Source organism: Papio anubis, unplaced genomic scaffold (assembly GCF_008728515.1).
Source record: "Papio anubis isolate 15944 unplaced genomic scaffold, Panubis1.0 scaffold773, whole genome shotgun sequence".
Taxonomy (NCBI): domain Eukaryota; kingdom Metazoa; phylum Chordata; class Mammalia; order Primates; family Cercopithecidae; genus Papio; species Papio anubis.
The window spans coordinates 1-14155 of NW_022167955.1; the positions used below are offsets into that span (position 1 = coordinate 1).

Genomic DNA, 14155 nt, shown 5'->3' on the forward strand with positions numbered 1-14155 from the left:
GATTTCCCTGGGATTCCTCAGGACTCTCGTCCCGTTGACCACGAAAGGATTATTTCTGCCCCCAAAGTGACACCCTGGCTTCTGTGGAGGTGAGGATGTGTCTTCCTGTTACAAAGAAACAAAGAAACAAAAAGGACAAAAAAGTATTGCATTTACAGACATCAACTGTTAGTACAGATTGTAAATCTGGAGACGTTCCCTGGGGAAATTTGACAATGAGGCAGCCGCAGACCATGACAGGAAGCCAGGCCTTAGCAGCACCGGCTCCTGCCCCGGAGACAGCCCCGAGCTCAGTGTCCGGGCGCCCCCTGGTGGTCACGGGGACCCCTGCAGGGAGGTTTGTGTCCCGGGCGCCCCCTGGTGGTCACGGGGACCCCTGCAGGGAGGTTTGTGTCCGGGCTCACACTGACCTCGCCTCACTGTGTCTCTAGCACAGTAATACACGGCCGTGTCCTCGGTTTTCAGGCTGTTCATTTGCAGAGACAGCGAGTTCTTGGCGTTGTCTCTGGAGATGGTGAATCGGCCCTTCACGGAGTCAGCGTAGTATATGTTTTTACCAGTGTAACTAATGGATGAGACCCACTCCAGTCCCTTCCCTGGAGCCTGGCGGACCCAGCTCATGGCATAATCACCAAAGGTGAATCCAGAGGCTGCACAGGAGAGTCTCAGGGAACCCCCAGGCTGTACCAAGCCTCCCCCAGACTCCACCAGCTGCACCTCACACTGGACACCTGCAAACAAAGAGACATCCTGGTCAGAAACTGCCACACATAACCACTGTTTCTCACACTCGTATCCAAACATGCTCAATCTTCCTAGTTTTCCATGAATCACCTTCTAAAATAGCAACAAGGAAAACCCAGCTCAGCCCCAACTCCATGGTGGGTCCTCTGTGTTCAGGGCTGGTCACCAAGTGGAAGTGCCTTGGAATCCCAAGGCTAAGGCTCCTCTCTCAGAGCTACAGGACCAGAGTTGGGTCGGTTTTCATCAGTAGAGGGAGGGCCCTATTTGCATGTCTCATACTATATAGCAAGCTCTAGGGTGGGACGCTTGAGGAGTGGGTGGTACCCAGATAAGAAGACGGTGCCCTGCAGAAGTTTACTGATAATGATGGCATTTGGAAAATATGCTGTCTTATTATTAAATTGTGCTGTGATAAACACTTTGCCCTGATCACCCTATTTCATGTTTAAATATTTGTGTAAATTATGTCCTATTGGAGTCAATATTTTCTCCATTTGCAGATGTGGAAGTGAACCCACAAGTGGAGGGGGCTCTGTGTGCATCTAGGAGCTCATGTCTGGGATGAATGAACCCCCGTATCTGGCCCTGTGCTCCTCGCCGCTAGCTCTGACTGCTCCCTAAGCCAACTTCCGGGCAAAGCTGGATGTGCCCGGTGTGGTTTTCAGAACCCACTTTCTGTAATAAGAGCATGTGTGACGTCGCCGCACTCCAGCTCTCACCTGAAAATACCGAGAGAATTAGGGCCCAGGGACATTCATTTTCAGGTACTTCTGACATTTAATGTATTTTTCTATCTTGCTATTACTCTTTTCTTGTGTGAGTTTCCATTTGTTTGCTTGTCATACATTTTATGTGACTTAATTGAAAGATAATACATTTCACATATTTAAAATGTACAATGAATAAACGTGATGTGACTGTCACCATTATCAAGAAAGTGGACAAGTGAATTCTTCTCAACATTTCCTCTTGGTCTGCTGTATTCCTCCTCTCTCCCCTTCCCTTCTTCTGTCATTTCCCCTGGCAACAACCAATCTTCATTATATTATTTTAGATAATCTTTATTTATCAGAATTTATAAAAATGAAATAAAATAGTATATATTCTTATTTGTTTGGCTTATTTTACTCAATATAAATACTTACATATTTTACCTTGTTGTTCTGTGTCTCAGGCATTTATTTATTATAAATGATTGGTAGTATTCCAGTGAACACATTTACCATAATTTGTTTTTCTATTAAGCAGCTTAACAATATTTGCATTCTTTTGTTACTCTGGGTCTTACCAAAAAAATCTGCAACTCAGTTTTCAAATGTACATAGATGAAGAATATATTTTACTTATTTTTTACAATAACATCAACAATAACAGATAAACAGAGAAGATAGGATTTTGCAAATTTTAGAAATACTTTAAATACTTGAAGATTTAAGAAAAACATCAAATCTGAAATCCAGGGCAAAGCAAGTTCTTGTATGCAGTAACAAGGCCAGGGTATGAGCTGAACTGGGGCAGAGTCTGGCATATAAAATGTGGGCTACTACAAGATAAAAACACACATATATATTGGATTGCTTGAAGTCAATGTGGTAAACGTGTTGTGTGAATTTCTCAGGGACCACGTACTGAAGAGCTTTCCTATCCTCTTGAATCACTTTTCCCAATAATGTGGAGATTCCCAAAAATCTTTCTGTGCCAATGTGTCTGTCTGAGAGAGAAAAAAGAACCCGCACTCTGAAATGCATTTGGACCCACCTCCTTTATCCCCATTGCAGAACTAAGAAATTACTCTGCAGGGGCAAGCCACCAAAACCAGAATCTTAGGGGTGCTCGGGCAATCCCTTAGGAACTGAGATGGGAAAAGAGGTCTTCACCTAAGTTCCTTTGAGAACTACCTCCCCTCTCTTTCTTATTGAATCAGAGCCTTAATCTATGGGTCAGGTCAGCAAATCTGGAAGGTGATGACATCAAAATAGAACACTGGAGCTGCGGGAGGTAACAACTGGGGAAAACAAGAGGACTCCACTCCAGGGGAAAGGGCAAGAAGACATAGATGGATATCTCATCTGGAGGAAGTTCAGGAACACTGGAAAGGATTTTCCTTTCCAGACTCAGGATCACAAGATGGACCCATGAAAGGTCAGAAAATATCCCTTTATTCTATTGCCTTCAATCAATTTTACAATTGTCAGTTGAATATAATATCTTAACCCCCCTGAAGGAGCTGAAGGACATTCTCTGGAGGAGGGAACAGGTGAAGAGACAAAGCCAAGCAGGAAAGAAAAACAAGGTCTCACTGGAGGATCTGAAGTCTCTGGTGGACACAGAAGAACAGACTTCAACTTGGACGTCCACTGCAAAAGAAAACGTTAAATGTAGCTCTGAGAAGATTCAGACATTTCCACAATAATGGCCTGGCAAAGATAAAGTGTGGTCAGATACAGCAGAAAATGGATAAAATGAAATAATAAGCCAATATCAACTGTCCAACCTAACCTGTCTGGTGATCAACAATTATTACCTATATTAATGAGAAATACTAAAGTCACAATAAATAAATGTTCAGAATGAGATTTCTAAATGTTACAGATATTAGAAATATCTAATTAAATAAGATATGTAAAATAACTATAATTCTTATGTAAAAATCTCTTAAAGAAACTATGGACATAATGCAGGACTAGATAGGGAACTGAGAGATATAAATATTAAGAAAGAATCAAATGGAAATGCCTAGGAAACCCAAAGAAGTGCAGGATAAATATTGAGCAAGCTTTGGGCACACCCCTCCGTGGAGCTGGCTCAGCTTTTAAATGAAACCATGCGCTTAAATTGTCTCTAGAAATTTCACAAAGTAAATTGCAAAGGAAAGGAGAGTGAAGAAACTAAACATTAATACCAGAAAGTATAGTATATGTATATTTTAATTCTGAAGAGGAGAAATTATAGATACAGAGAACGTATTTGAAAAAGGAGTGGCTAAGAATGTTCCCAATTTTGTGAAAGACACTGAAGTACAGATCGGAGAATCACAGAGAACCCCAAGCAGATTAAACACAAACAGGCACAGACATACACACCACACATACGCCATTGACAGCATAGTTACAAGAAAAAGCTCACACATCACACACCACGCACACATTTCCTCTACTTTATTCTTTTTACTTAACTGTTTTAAAATTATTTGCATTTATAGTATTAAGTAGAAGTCTAAAATTAAAATATATTATTCTTTTCATAAGTCTGTCTATACTTACCATGACCAAATACACAGTTTGATGCAAATGAATGTAACTATTTTGTTAGGAATTTCACTATTTCAATAAAAATGTTATTTATTCCTGGCTCTGTGTTGAATCATCCATAATGTATGCACATAAAATCTTTTTTAATTAAAGGATTTTTAAGTTGACAGATAATGATTGTTTATGTTTATGGGGTACAGTGTGATATTTCAATACATATGTGCAATGTGGTTTGACCAAATCAGAACAACGAGCTAATTCATCAGCTCAGACATTAACATTTCTTTGCTTGGTAGCATACAAAATTCTCTCTTCTGGCTACTTATACACATAAAATGTACAATATATTGTTAACTGTATTCACCCTTCTGCACTGTAGGACACTAGAGCGTATCCCACCTGTCCACCTGTAATCGTGCATTTGTTAACAAACCACTTCTTATCTCTCAGTCTCCTCCCATTACCGGCATCTCATAACCACTACTCTACTATTTACTTCTAGAAGATGAACTTTCTTAAACTTCCACATAACATTGAGAAAATGTATTTATTTATTTTTCTGTGTCTGGCTTGTTTCACTCAACACAACAGTGCCCAGTTCCATCTATGTTGCTTCAAATAGCAGAATTTCATTTTTAAGGCTGAACAATATTCCATTGTGTAAATATACCCCATTTTATTTATCCATTCGTGTGTTGATGGACACACACGTTGATTTCATATCATAGCTATTGTGTTTAGGGCTGCAGTAAACATGGGTCTACAGGTGTCTCTCCAATATTAGGTTTTTTCTTTTAATTATTTGAAAAGTATATATACACTCAGCAGTTGCATTGCTGATTTATATGGTAGTTGTCTTTTTTTCCCATGATGGCTGTATTAATTTACATTTCCACGAGTGGTCTATAAAAGTGTTCATTTCTATGCAGCCTGGCCAGCTTTTGTTTTCCTTATTTTGTCTTTCTGATAACAGACTTTCCAGCAAACATTAAGGAAAATATAGCTCGTTGTGAATTTGCATTTTTCTGATATTAGTTATTTCTAGCAATTTCTCTATCTATCTATCTATCTATCTATCTATCTATCTATCTATCTATCCTTTGCATGCCTTCCTCTGAGAGATGTTTATCCATGTTATTCACCCATTATTAATCATATTGTTATTTGCAATTCAGTTGAGTTTATGTGCTTGATAGTAATCCCTTGTCATATGAATAGTTTTCAATATTGTCTATCATTTGTGGTTCTCTCCTTATTCAACTGTTTCCTTTACTGTGCTGGAGGTAAACTTCCTTGATAGAACCAGGACAGGTGGGCTAAGGTGCTTCAGGACATTGGAGGGGAAGAGATGGACCCAATATCCAGAACCACGTGAGCGTTTACTCACCATGTGGTTTGTTTTCTGAGATTATGGCATGAACAGATGTGGAAGAGTTTGTCATGGCCTTCTGTGGGGTTAAGCATTTTAAGGGAGAATGATACATCTTATTAGTCAAATAAATGAAAATATCATAAATGTGTACATGTACTTGTGAGTGGGGGTCGCTCAGCAGTGTGTGTTCATCCCCTGAAAAGAGAAAATTATGTCTCCTGTGAAAAGAATACATAGCTTTTGACATATGTGGTTATTATTGATGACAACTGAGCCTGGATACTAAATCTTGTTATAATGCTAGTGGGAAGATTCAACAGAAGAAAGAATGTCATAGCAACAAAAAGTGAAGCATCAAAGATTTAAATGAAATGACTTTGAATATTACTAGTAATGAACACTCCAGGAAAAATCAATTACTAAAACCAGAAGAATAATTCATGACCGTCCATGGGATTTATGCTGAGAAAATATAAAATTTCCATTCAATGGCTCATCACCACCCTCAGAAAATGGTTCAGAGAACAAACTAAGAACAGAGTGTGACCTTACAGCAAGTGGAGGCCAAACATTTTGGAGAGAGAGCGCCTGTGTTGGAATAGTGAGAAGTGGAAACCTGAACTCTGCAGAGAAGCAGCAGCCATCAAAGGCAGTGCTGAGTCCACTTGAGTTTAGTGGTGAATACAGTAAGGATGGGTTTCTCTGCCCTCATTCAGTTTCTGCTCCCAGTATGCTCTTGGAAGCTCAGTTGTGAACATTTGGGATCTACCTAAATCCCAATCATGAAAAGCAATTTTTCGGCCGGGCGCGGTGGCTCAAGCCTGTAATCCCAGCACTTTGGGAGGCCGAGACGGGCGGATCACGAGGTCAGGAGATCGAGACCATCCTGGCTAACACGGTGAAACCCCGTCTCTACTAAAAAATACAAAAAACTAGCCGGGCGAAGTGGCGGGCGCCTGTGGTCCCAGCTACTCGGGAGGCTGAGGCAGGAGAATGGCGTGAACCCGGGAGGCGGAGCTTGCAGTGAGCTGAGATCCGGCCATCGCACTCCAGCCTGGGCGATAGAGCCAGACTCAGTCTCAAAAAAAAAAAAAAAAAAAAAAAAAAAGAAAAGCAATTTTTCAGTGAAGAAAGAGGTAACAATTTGGTGGTAATTAAATTTAGGTTATAAATATTAGTTTTTGAAACCTCAATGTCACTCTCTAGTAATTTATATCACAAAATACTCAGCCTCATCAGTGGAGTCCTCTTATCCTATCAGGGATGAGTGTCCGTGTGGACACGAGGTGCAGTCATGGAGGCCGGGGAGACGGTCTGTCCAGGCTTTCCTGGTCCTTCAGAGGAGAAGCACAGTCTCGTCTCCTCCCTTAGTCCTACCAATTTTCATATGTGTGTGTGGCCCTTGAGAATGTCATTTCCATGTCTCAACATAATAGGAGTCAAATGGGGGCATGAAGCTGATATGCTGGGCGTATCAGTGTAGAATTGGGCAAAGAAAATACCTGCACACATGAACTGTTGCATTATCCAGGCCTGGAGCCTCTAACATCTAGGCTTTGCATTTCATTAGTGATTTTCTGTGTTGTTTAGTCAGTTCAAATGTTCTTTTTAACTTTCTACTGAAATGGACTCATGTAACAATCTAGAGGCACAAAGATTAAAGAATAACTTGTTTGGAAATTAACTCAGGTTCCAGGTGGGGTCATAATTTGTGGTGATAGTGAGACAGGGAGAAGCATGACTGGAAACTATGACTGTGCACATAAATGCTTCATGTTAATAGGGAAGACCTTGGACACACAAGAGATTTAGACAGTGCCACTGAGAACCTCGACCTAATATTATTTCTTATGACTCGCACCTCAATGGTAAAACTCTAGGTTAATGACTAAAACTGCTGTTACTAATGTAAGTTTTCCTTTAGAACACAGTCCTCTATCTGATATAAAATCATCCCAGATGGCAAAAGTGATTGTATTTATTAGAACTTTCTAATTTGTCAAACTAGGAAAGAAACACCTTTGGACACGGTGCATGGCTTTGGGGTGCTTTGTAAACAAAAGAGCATCTCATATGTTCTGGAAAACCTGGCAAAATGGGCAAGTTAGGGAACTCTTAGAGGCACTCCTGTATCCCAGATTCTGGGCAAGTATAAAGGTGGAAGTCAATGCAAAAAGAGGTAACACTAAAGCTAAGAAAACTGCCACACCATATCATATCCTCAGAAGAGAAAACTGCTGAGACAGCCACAGATGTTATCAAAAATATCAATGCTTAGGCTCTGATCTTGAACACGAATGAATGAAAAAACATCATTATCAATTTTGCTTAATTTGTGCCAGATTATTTCAAATGAATACGTGTTGCATTTCAACTCTACAGTGTATAGACAAACTGGTTGTCAGATTAAATAAACAAATTGAGGAAATAGCAGAGGTTAATTCTTGATGAGGTGTGACCAGCTAGTCACAAATTCCTGGGAGAACCCTAACATAGGGACCTAGACAGAAACCAAGCCACAGGGCCCTTTGGACACAGTTAGGTCAACTTTCCTCAATTTCTACCCTTACTGGGATGTGAATGTATTTTATTTATCATCTATCTGTTCTCCGTGTCTTGAAATAATTCCTTGAGAAAAGGCTACAGCCCTTTCAGATGATTAAAAACTTTTGTATTTTGTATTTTTAGCCTCTAACCTGCCAGGGGTTGCATGAACTGAGTGAAGCACACCCATGAAAGGAACTATTATAAAGTGATTCTGTGATGCATGACTGATGCTAAAGCACGGCATTGTTATAACTTCCCGTAATCTTCCACATAAGTTTAGAAGAATTATATTCTTACATTAAAATTATCATATTTTTAATAAACCCTGGAACTCCCTTGGACAAATGTACTCCTGCTAGCACTGTGGCATTATGGTCCTCTGCCCCAAGGATGCTTCTGTTATTGTCCTATGACTTGGTAGCTGGAAAAAACACATTTAGAAGTTTTACCTCCAATACTGGCCTGTGATCCTGAGGAGATGGCCTAACCCGAGGAGAGGGAGGCTCCAGGTCGTGTGGACTCACATGGGGTATCTGCTTCTGCCCATCCCACAGCCACTCCCAGAAGCCTTCAGGAGACAGGGGTGCAGATGGTCCTTCGAGACGATCAAATGAGATCTGGAACTGAAGAAAAAGATAATGATCTGTGATAAATTTTTAAAAATTAAAATAAAAAATTTTAAATTCACAAATTATGGTTGTTCATATTTACAAGGTAAGAAGCAATGTTAAGACTTGTGAATACAATATGGAATAACTAAGATAATTAAGAAATGATTAAGATAATTATCATTCATCACCTCAAATTCTTATCATTTATTTTGACAACCACATTTGAAATTACCATCATTTAACAGTAGTTAAATGAACAAATATAAATCAATTGATATAATTAAAAATAACCAAAATCAATTATGAAATACACAAATAATTTACATTTAGCTCATCATTAAGTTTGATTCTTTAGGCCATATTTTTAGAATTAATTTATTGTAATGTATATTATGAATTCCTACACATGTATGCATATGTCTGTGTATTTATACATTTTTCTTTCTTTCTTTCTTTCTTTTTTTTTGAGATCGAATCTTGCTTTGCCGCCCAGGCTGGAGTGCGGTGGTGTCATTTTAACTCACTGCAATCTCTGCCTTTCGTGTTCAAGTGATTTTCCTGGTTCAGCCTACCGAGTAGCTGGGATTGAAGGCACGCGCCAATACGCCCAGATAAATTTTGCATTTTTAGTAGAGACGGAGTTTCACTATGTTGCCCAGGCTGGTCTCGAACTCCTGGCCTCAAGTGATCCGCCTCCCCACCGCCAGGCTTCCAAGGTGCTGGGATTACACGCGTGAGCCACCGCGCCTGGCCTATACATCTTTCTGTGGTTGTAAATTTGTGTCCCTATAGCTTTGTAGCTGCTGATGTCAACAAATGTTAATAAAACTCTGGAATAATCCGTGCAAATAATTAGGAATGTTTACTTCATTAAAGTGTATTCGTGTATATATATATAATTTTTAAATTACTAAAATTTAAATACTAGCAATAATAAATTCATAATAAACACAAGTAATAAAATGTCACAGCCTAGAATTCTCCAGAGTCCGGCAAACACAAACCTGACTTCTCCAGCTAATGAGAAAGGAAACCTCCCCCTGCACCTGCTCCTGGGACCTGTCCCGTCCTCAGTGGGTCCCGAGCGCCCCCTGGTGGCCCCGCGCGCCCCTGCAGGGGGGTTTGTGTCTGGGCTCACACTGACCTCCCCTCACTGTGTCTCTAGTACAGTAATACACGGCCGTGTCCTCGGTGTTCAGGCTGCTCATTTGCAGATAAAGCGAGTTCTTGGCGTTGTCTCTGAGAGATGGTGAATCGCCCTCACGGACCCATGAGGAATGTGGTACCCCATTAGATTAATTTGTCCAACCCACTGCAGCCCCCCTTTCCTGGAGCCTGGTGGACCCACTCCATGTAGCGTCGCCACTGAAGGCGACCCAGAGGCTGCACAGAGTCTCAGGAACCCCCAGGCTGGACCAAGCCTCCCAGACTCTACTCAGCCGCGACTCTCACACTGCACACACCTGGTGAACACAAAGATCGTGGATTAGAAACAGCCACACATATCCACTGCTCTCTCTACTCATGTCCCTCACACTCAGTGTCTCTAGTTCACCGTGAATTACCTTTGAAAATAGCAACAAGGAAAACCCAGCTCAGCCCCAACTCCATGGCTGGTCTCTGTACCAGTGCTGGTCAACAAGTGGAAACTCCTGGGAATCCTAGGCTGGGCCTCTCCCAGAGCTGCAGAGTCAGGGCTGGGCTGGTTTTCATCAGCAGAGGGAAGACGGTATTTGCATGTCTCCTACTATAGGAAGCTCTGGGGACGCCTGAGGAGAAGACGATCCCAGATGAGATGACTGTGCCTGCAGGAGTTTGGTGACTGATGGTATTTGGAAAATATATTGTCTTATTAGAAAATTATGCTGTGATAAACACTCATGAAATGATCAATTCTATTTTTATTTGTGCATACTTGTGTAAATTATGTTTTGTCAGAGCCAATGGTTTCTCCATGTACAAATGCTAAGTATGTGTATCTAAGAGCTCTATGTCTGTGATGAGTAAGCCCCGAGCACCTGAGCCTGTGCTCCTCATCACTGGCCCTAATTACTCCCCTGAACCAGCTCCACAGAGGTGGACGTGCCTAGTGTGGTTTAGGAACCCATTTCCTGCATTGGAAAACATGTGTGATTTTGATGACCAGCGTTCACCTAAAATATGGTGAGAACTACTTGTTCAGGTAGAGAAATTCTTAAGTATTTGAAATTTAATATACATTTTTTCTATATTTCTGTCAATTCTTCCTTTATCTAAGTTTCCATTTGTTGCTTGTAATAAATTTTATGTTTCCATTTGGAGATAATAAACTTTCACATATTTAAGTCTACAGTTGATAAATGTGATGTAACCTTTATCATTATCAAGGTGGACAAGAGAATTCTCAGCATTTCCTTTGTTTTCTTCTATATTCTTACTCCTTTCCTTTCTTTCTTTCTACCATTTCCCCTGGCAACTACTGATCTTTATATTGCTGCAGATTCATTTTAATTTATCATAATTTATAAAATTAACTAACATAGTATATATTCTGTTTACTATTTATTTTAGCTTGCATAAATACTAGATATTTTATTCTGTAGTTGTGTATTTGCGGCACTTATTATAAATGCTGGGTAGTATTCTAGCAACAAAATTTATCATAATTGCTTTTATTACAGCTGAACAACATTTGAATTTTTATTATTCTGGGTCTTAAAAATCTGCTGTTAAGCTTGGAAACGTGACTACAAAATGAATATTTTTTCATATTTTTTAAAAAAACTGCATCAACAATAACAGATAAACATGGAAGATGAAATTTTGCAAATGTTCCTTAATACTACTGATAAGTACTAAACAGAAGTAATATTCTGTTAAGTTTCAAAACATACAATAAATCTGAAATTTAGCAAGCCAAGTTCTGTAGAAAGTAATAAAGCTTTGTGAGTATGAAATTATCTAAGGCAGAGTCTGAATAGGCTATTCCAAGAAAAAATACAAATATATGTTGATGGTTTGAAATATAGTGGGCAAGTGTTTTGTAGTGTAAAATTTTATGACCACATACTGAAAAGCTAACTCATCCTTTGAAATCCTTTCAACAAGAAAGGAACGGTCACAAAAATCTTCCCTTTCTTGAAATGTCTGTTTGGGAGAAAAAGAAGAGCCCACAATTTAAAATGTATTCAGACCCAACTCCCTTATTTTCCACTACAGAACTAAGAATTTATTCTGCAAAGGCAAGCCACTGAAACAAGAACTTAGGGGTGTAGTTCAACCCTCAGAATTCATTGAGATGAACAATTTTCCTCACTCAAAGGTTCATATTGAGAAGCAGCTCCCTCTTTTCTTATGAATCAGAGCCCAGTCTGCAGGGCAGGGCAGCAGATCTGCAAGGTGATGACACTGATGGAGAACACTGAGCTGTGGGAGGGAACACCTGGGGAAAACAGGAGGACTCTCTACCCAGGGAAGGAGCACACAGACCAGCATCTCATCTGGAGGAGGTCAGAAACACTTAGAAGTTCACGCCAGACTCCAGGTCACAATGCCTTCCTAGTAGCCTGCACCAACGAATATGGTTCTAGGAATATGGACCCTTTAGTCTAATTTAGAAATTGTCAGTAAATAAAACACTGGAATGCACCTGAGGGAGCTGGAAGGAGATTCTTGGAGGATGGAACAAGGTGAAGAGACAAAGCCGGTGAAAAGACAAAAGGAAGAACACATTGAGGATCTGTAGTCTCTGTGGACATAGGACAGACTTCAATTCGGTTTTTAAACCTTTATATCAGCCTTTAGTAATTCTTATGATGTTGGTCTCATCACCATGCCTTGTTTTCCTATCAGGGATGAGGTCCAAGGGCACGTGGCAGTTCTAGTCATGGGGCAGGAGATGGTCTGCTGAGGTGTTCCTGGTCCCGCAGAGACCTGGCAGAAATGTTCTGCCCCTTTTCCCGCCAATATATAATATATGTGTGTGTGACCTTTGGGAATATTGTCACCATGTCACTGCATGATGGGAGTCCTGGGGTGAAGCTGACTTTGTGATTTCCATCAGTGTGAAACTGAGAAAGAAACTGCTCAAGCACATGAGCTGTCAATTATTCAGTCCTGCCGGCCACATCCAGGCTTCCTGTTTCCCATCAGGTTGTGATTTTCCTCATTGTTTGGTCAGCCTAGGTTGTCTTTCTTCACTTCATTAAAATAGCCAGCCACATAATAATCCAGAGGCATTGAGATAAATCAGCAAGTGGATAACTAGAACGAGCCCCAAGTGATGTCAGTTACTGTGTGGTTAATAATGGTATTGGTGAGACCTGGCTGGATACTAAGAGTGTGTCTAAGATCTGTTTTATCTAGACTAGCAAAATGGATATGTTGAAAACTGGCATCTTTAAATATAAAAACATAAACTTCTAATAAAATATGGAGACTCTCTTGGCCAAGTTATCCTAATAGCACTATGGCACCATGGTCCCTCCCTCAGGACACATCAGTTACTATCCTATGACTGGGAATCTGTAGGATTCCTATGCATTGGAAAAATATTACCTCATGGTTCACTTCTGTCCTATTCCATGTATGTTACACAATACTGAAAGTAATTTTTGTGTCATACTCACCCACCAAAAGTTTAAGGCTGCCTTTTATGTCATCTTTCCAGTGTTTTTATAATCTTCAATCGTGGTGCATTATATATACAGGAAGACACATCAGGAAGGAAATTCTGCTGTTGAAACATATTGGAATAAATCTTATCAGGCACTATTGACAAAAAACACTGCAGAAAAAAACTAGGAATCAATTCTGTGTGGGATATTTGCAACCAAAGACTCAGATCAGACCAGATATGGTGGCTCATGCCTAATTCCACCACTTTGAGAAGCAAAAATCAGGGAATCACATGAGACCAGGAGATTCCAGGACCAGCCTGACAACATAGGAGAGACCCCATTTCTATGAAATAATTTTAAAACGCTGGGTGTGGTGGTGTACTCCTCTCTAGTCCTTGCTACCAGGAAGCTGAGACAGAAGGATTTTGTGAGCCAGAGTTCAAGGGTTACATTGACCCATGATTGTGCCAGTGCCAGCCCAACCCGCAAGAGAGCCTATATCTAATTGTAATAATATTAACTAAGAATTTTACATAATTGTAAGGCACTTCAAATAGAAGATACTAAACTAAATATTCTCAGGAATCCTCTGCACTTCTGATAAGCTTTGGAGCAGAGAGCTCACCTAAGACATTCAGAATAAGTGGATGATTTTAGATAGTGAAAAAGTCTCCACACAAGACATTGGGACAGGACCCTTATGTAATCCCTGCCTGTACCTTTCACCTCTTTCTCCTGATTTTCCCTCATCCGCTTTCATTATTAATTGCTTATTCTTATAAGCAGTCTTCTCATTTTTGTAGAATCTGTTGTTGTCCACCCATATTAGACACTGGTTCTCTTTATTCATGATTTTATAGTTGCTGTATAGAATAAGTCATCAGACTATTGTTTTGAGTCTGACTGTTGATAACTTAAGGCCGCTCTCCATCTTTTCCCTCCTTTCTTTCCCAAGGAGGTGAATAATCTAGTTAGAATCACAGGAACTCCCCCATTTGACGCTACATTGAGGTTCAAGCCCCACAGACTCCT

General features: G+C 40.2%; 1 long non-coding RNA gene and 1 gene segment (V, D, J or C); both read right to left on the bottom strand.

Moving 5' to 3' along the window:
- Positions 1–163: 163 nt before the first annotated feature.
- Positions 164–10139, bottom strand: LOC116273499. The segment is given in 2 exon segments: positions 164–731; positions 835–3038. Coding segments are annotated over 2 exon segments (462 nt in total).
- Positions 3039–9780, bottom strand: LOC116273500. Its single transcript, XR_004181819.1, has 3 exons — positions 9670–9780; positions 8364–8537; positions 3039–3101 (listed from the first exon to the last, which is right to left on the bottom strand). It is a non-coding gene; the product is annotated as an uncharacterized LOC116273500 (long non-coding RNA).
- Positions 10140–14155: the final 4016 nt, after the last annotated feature.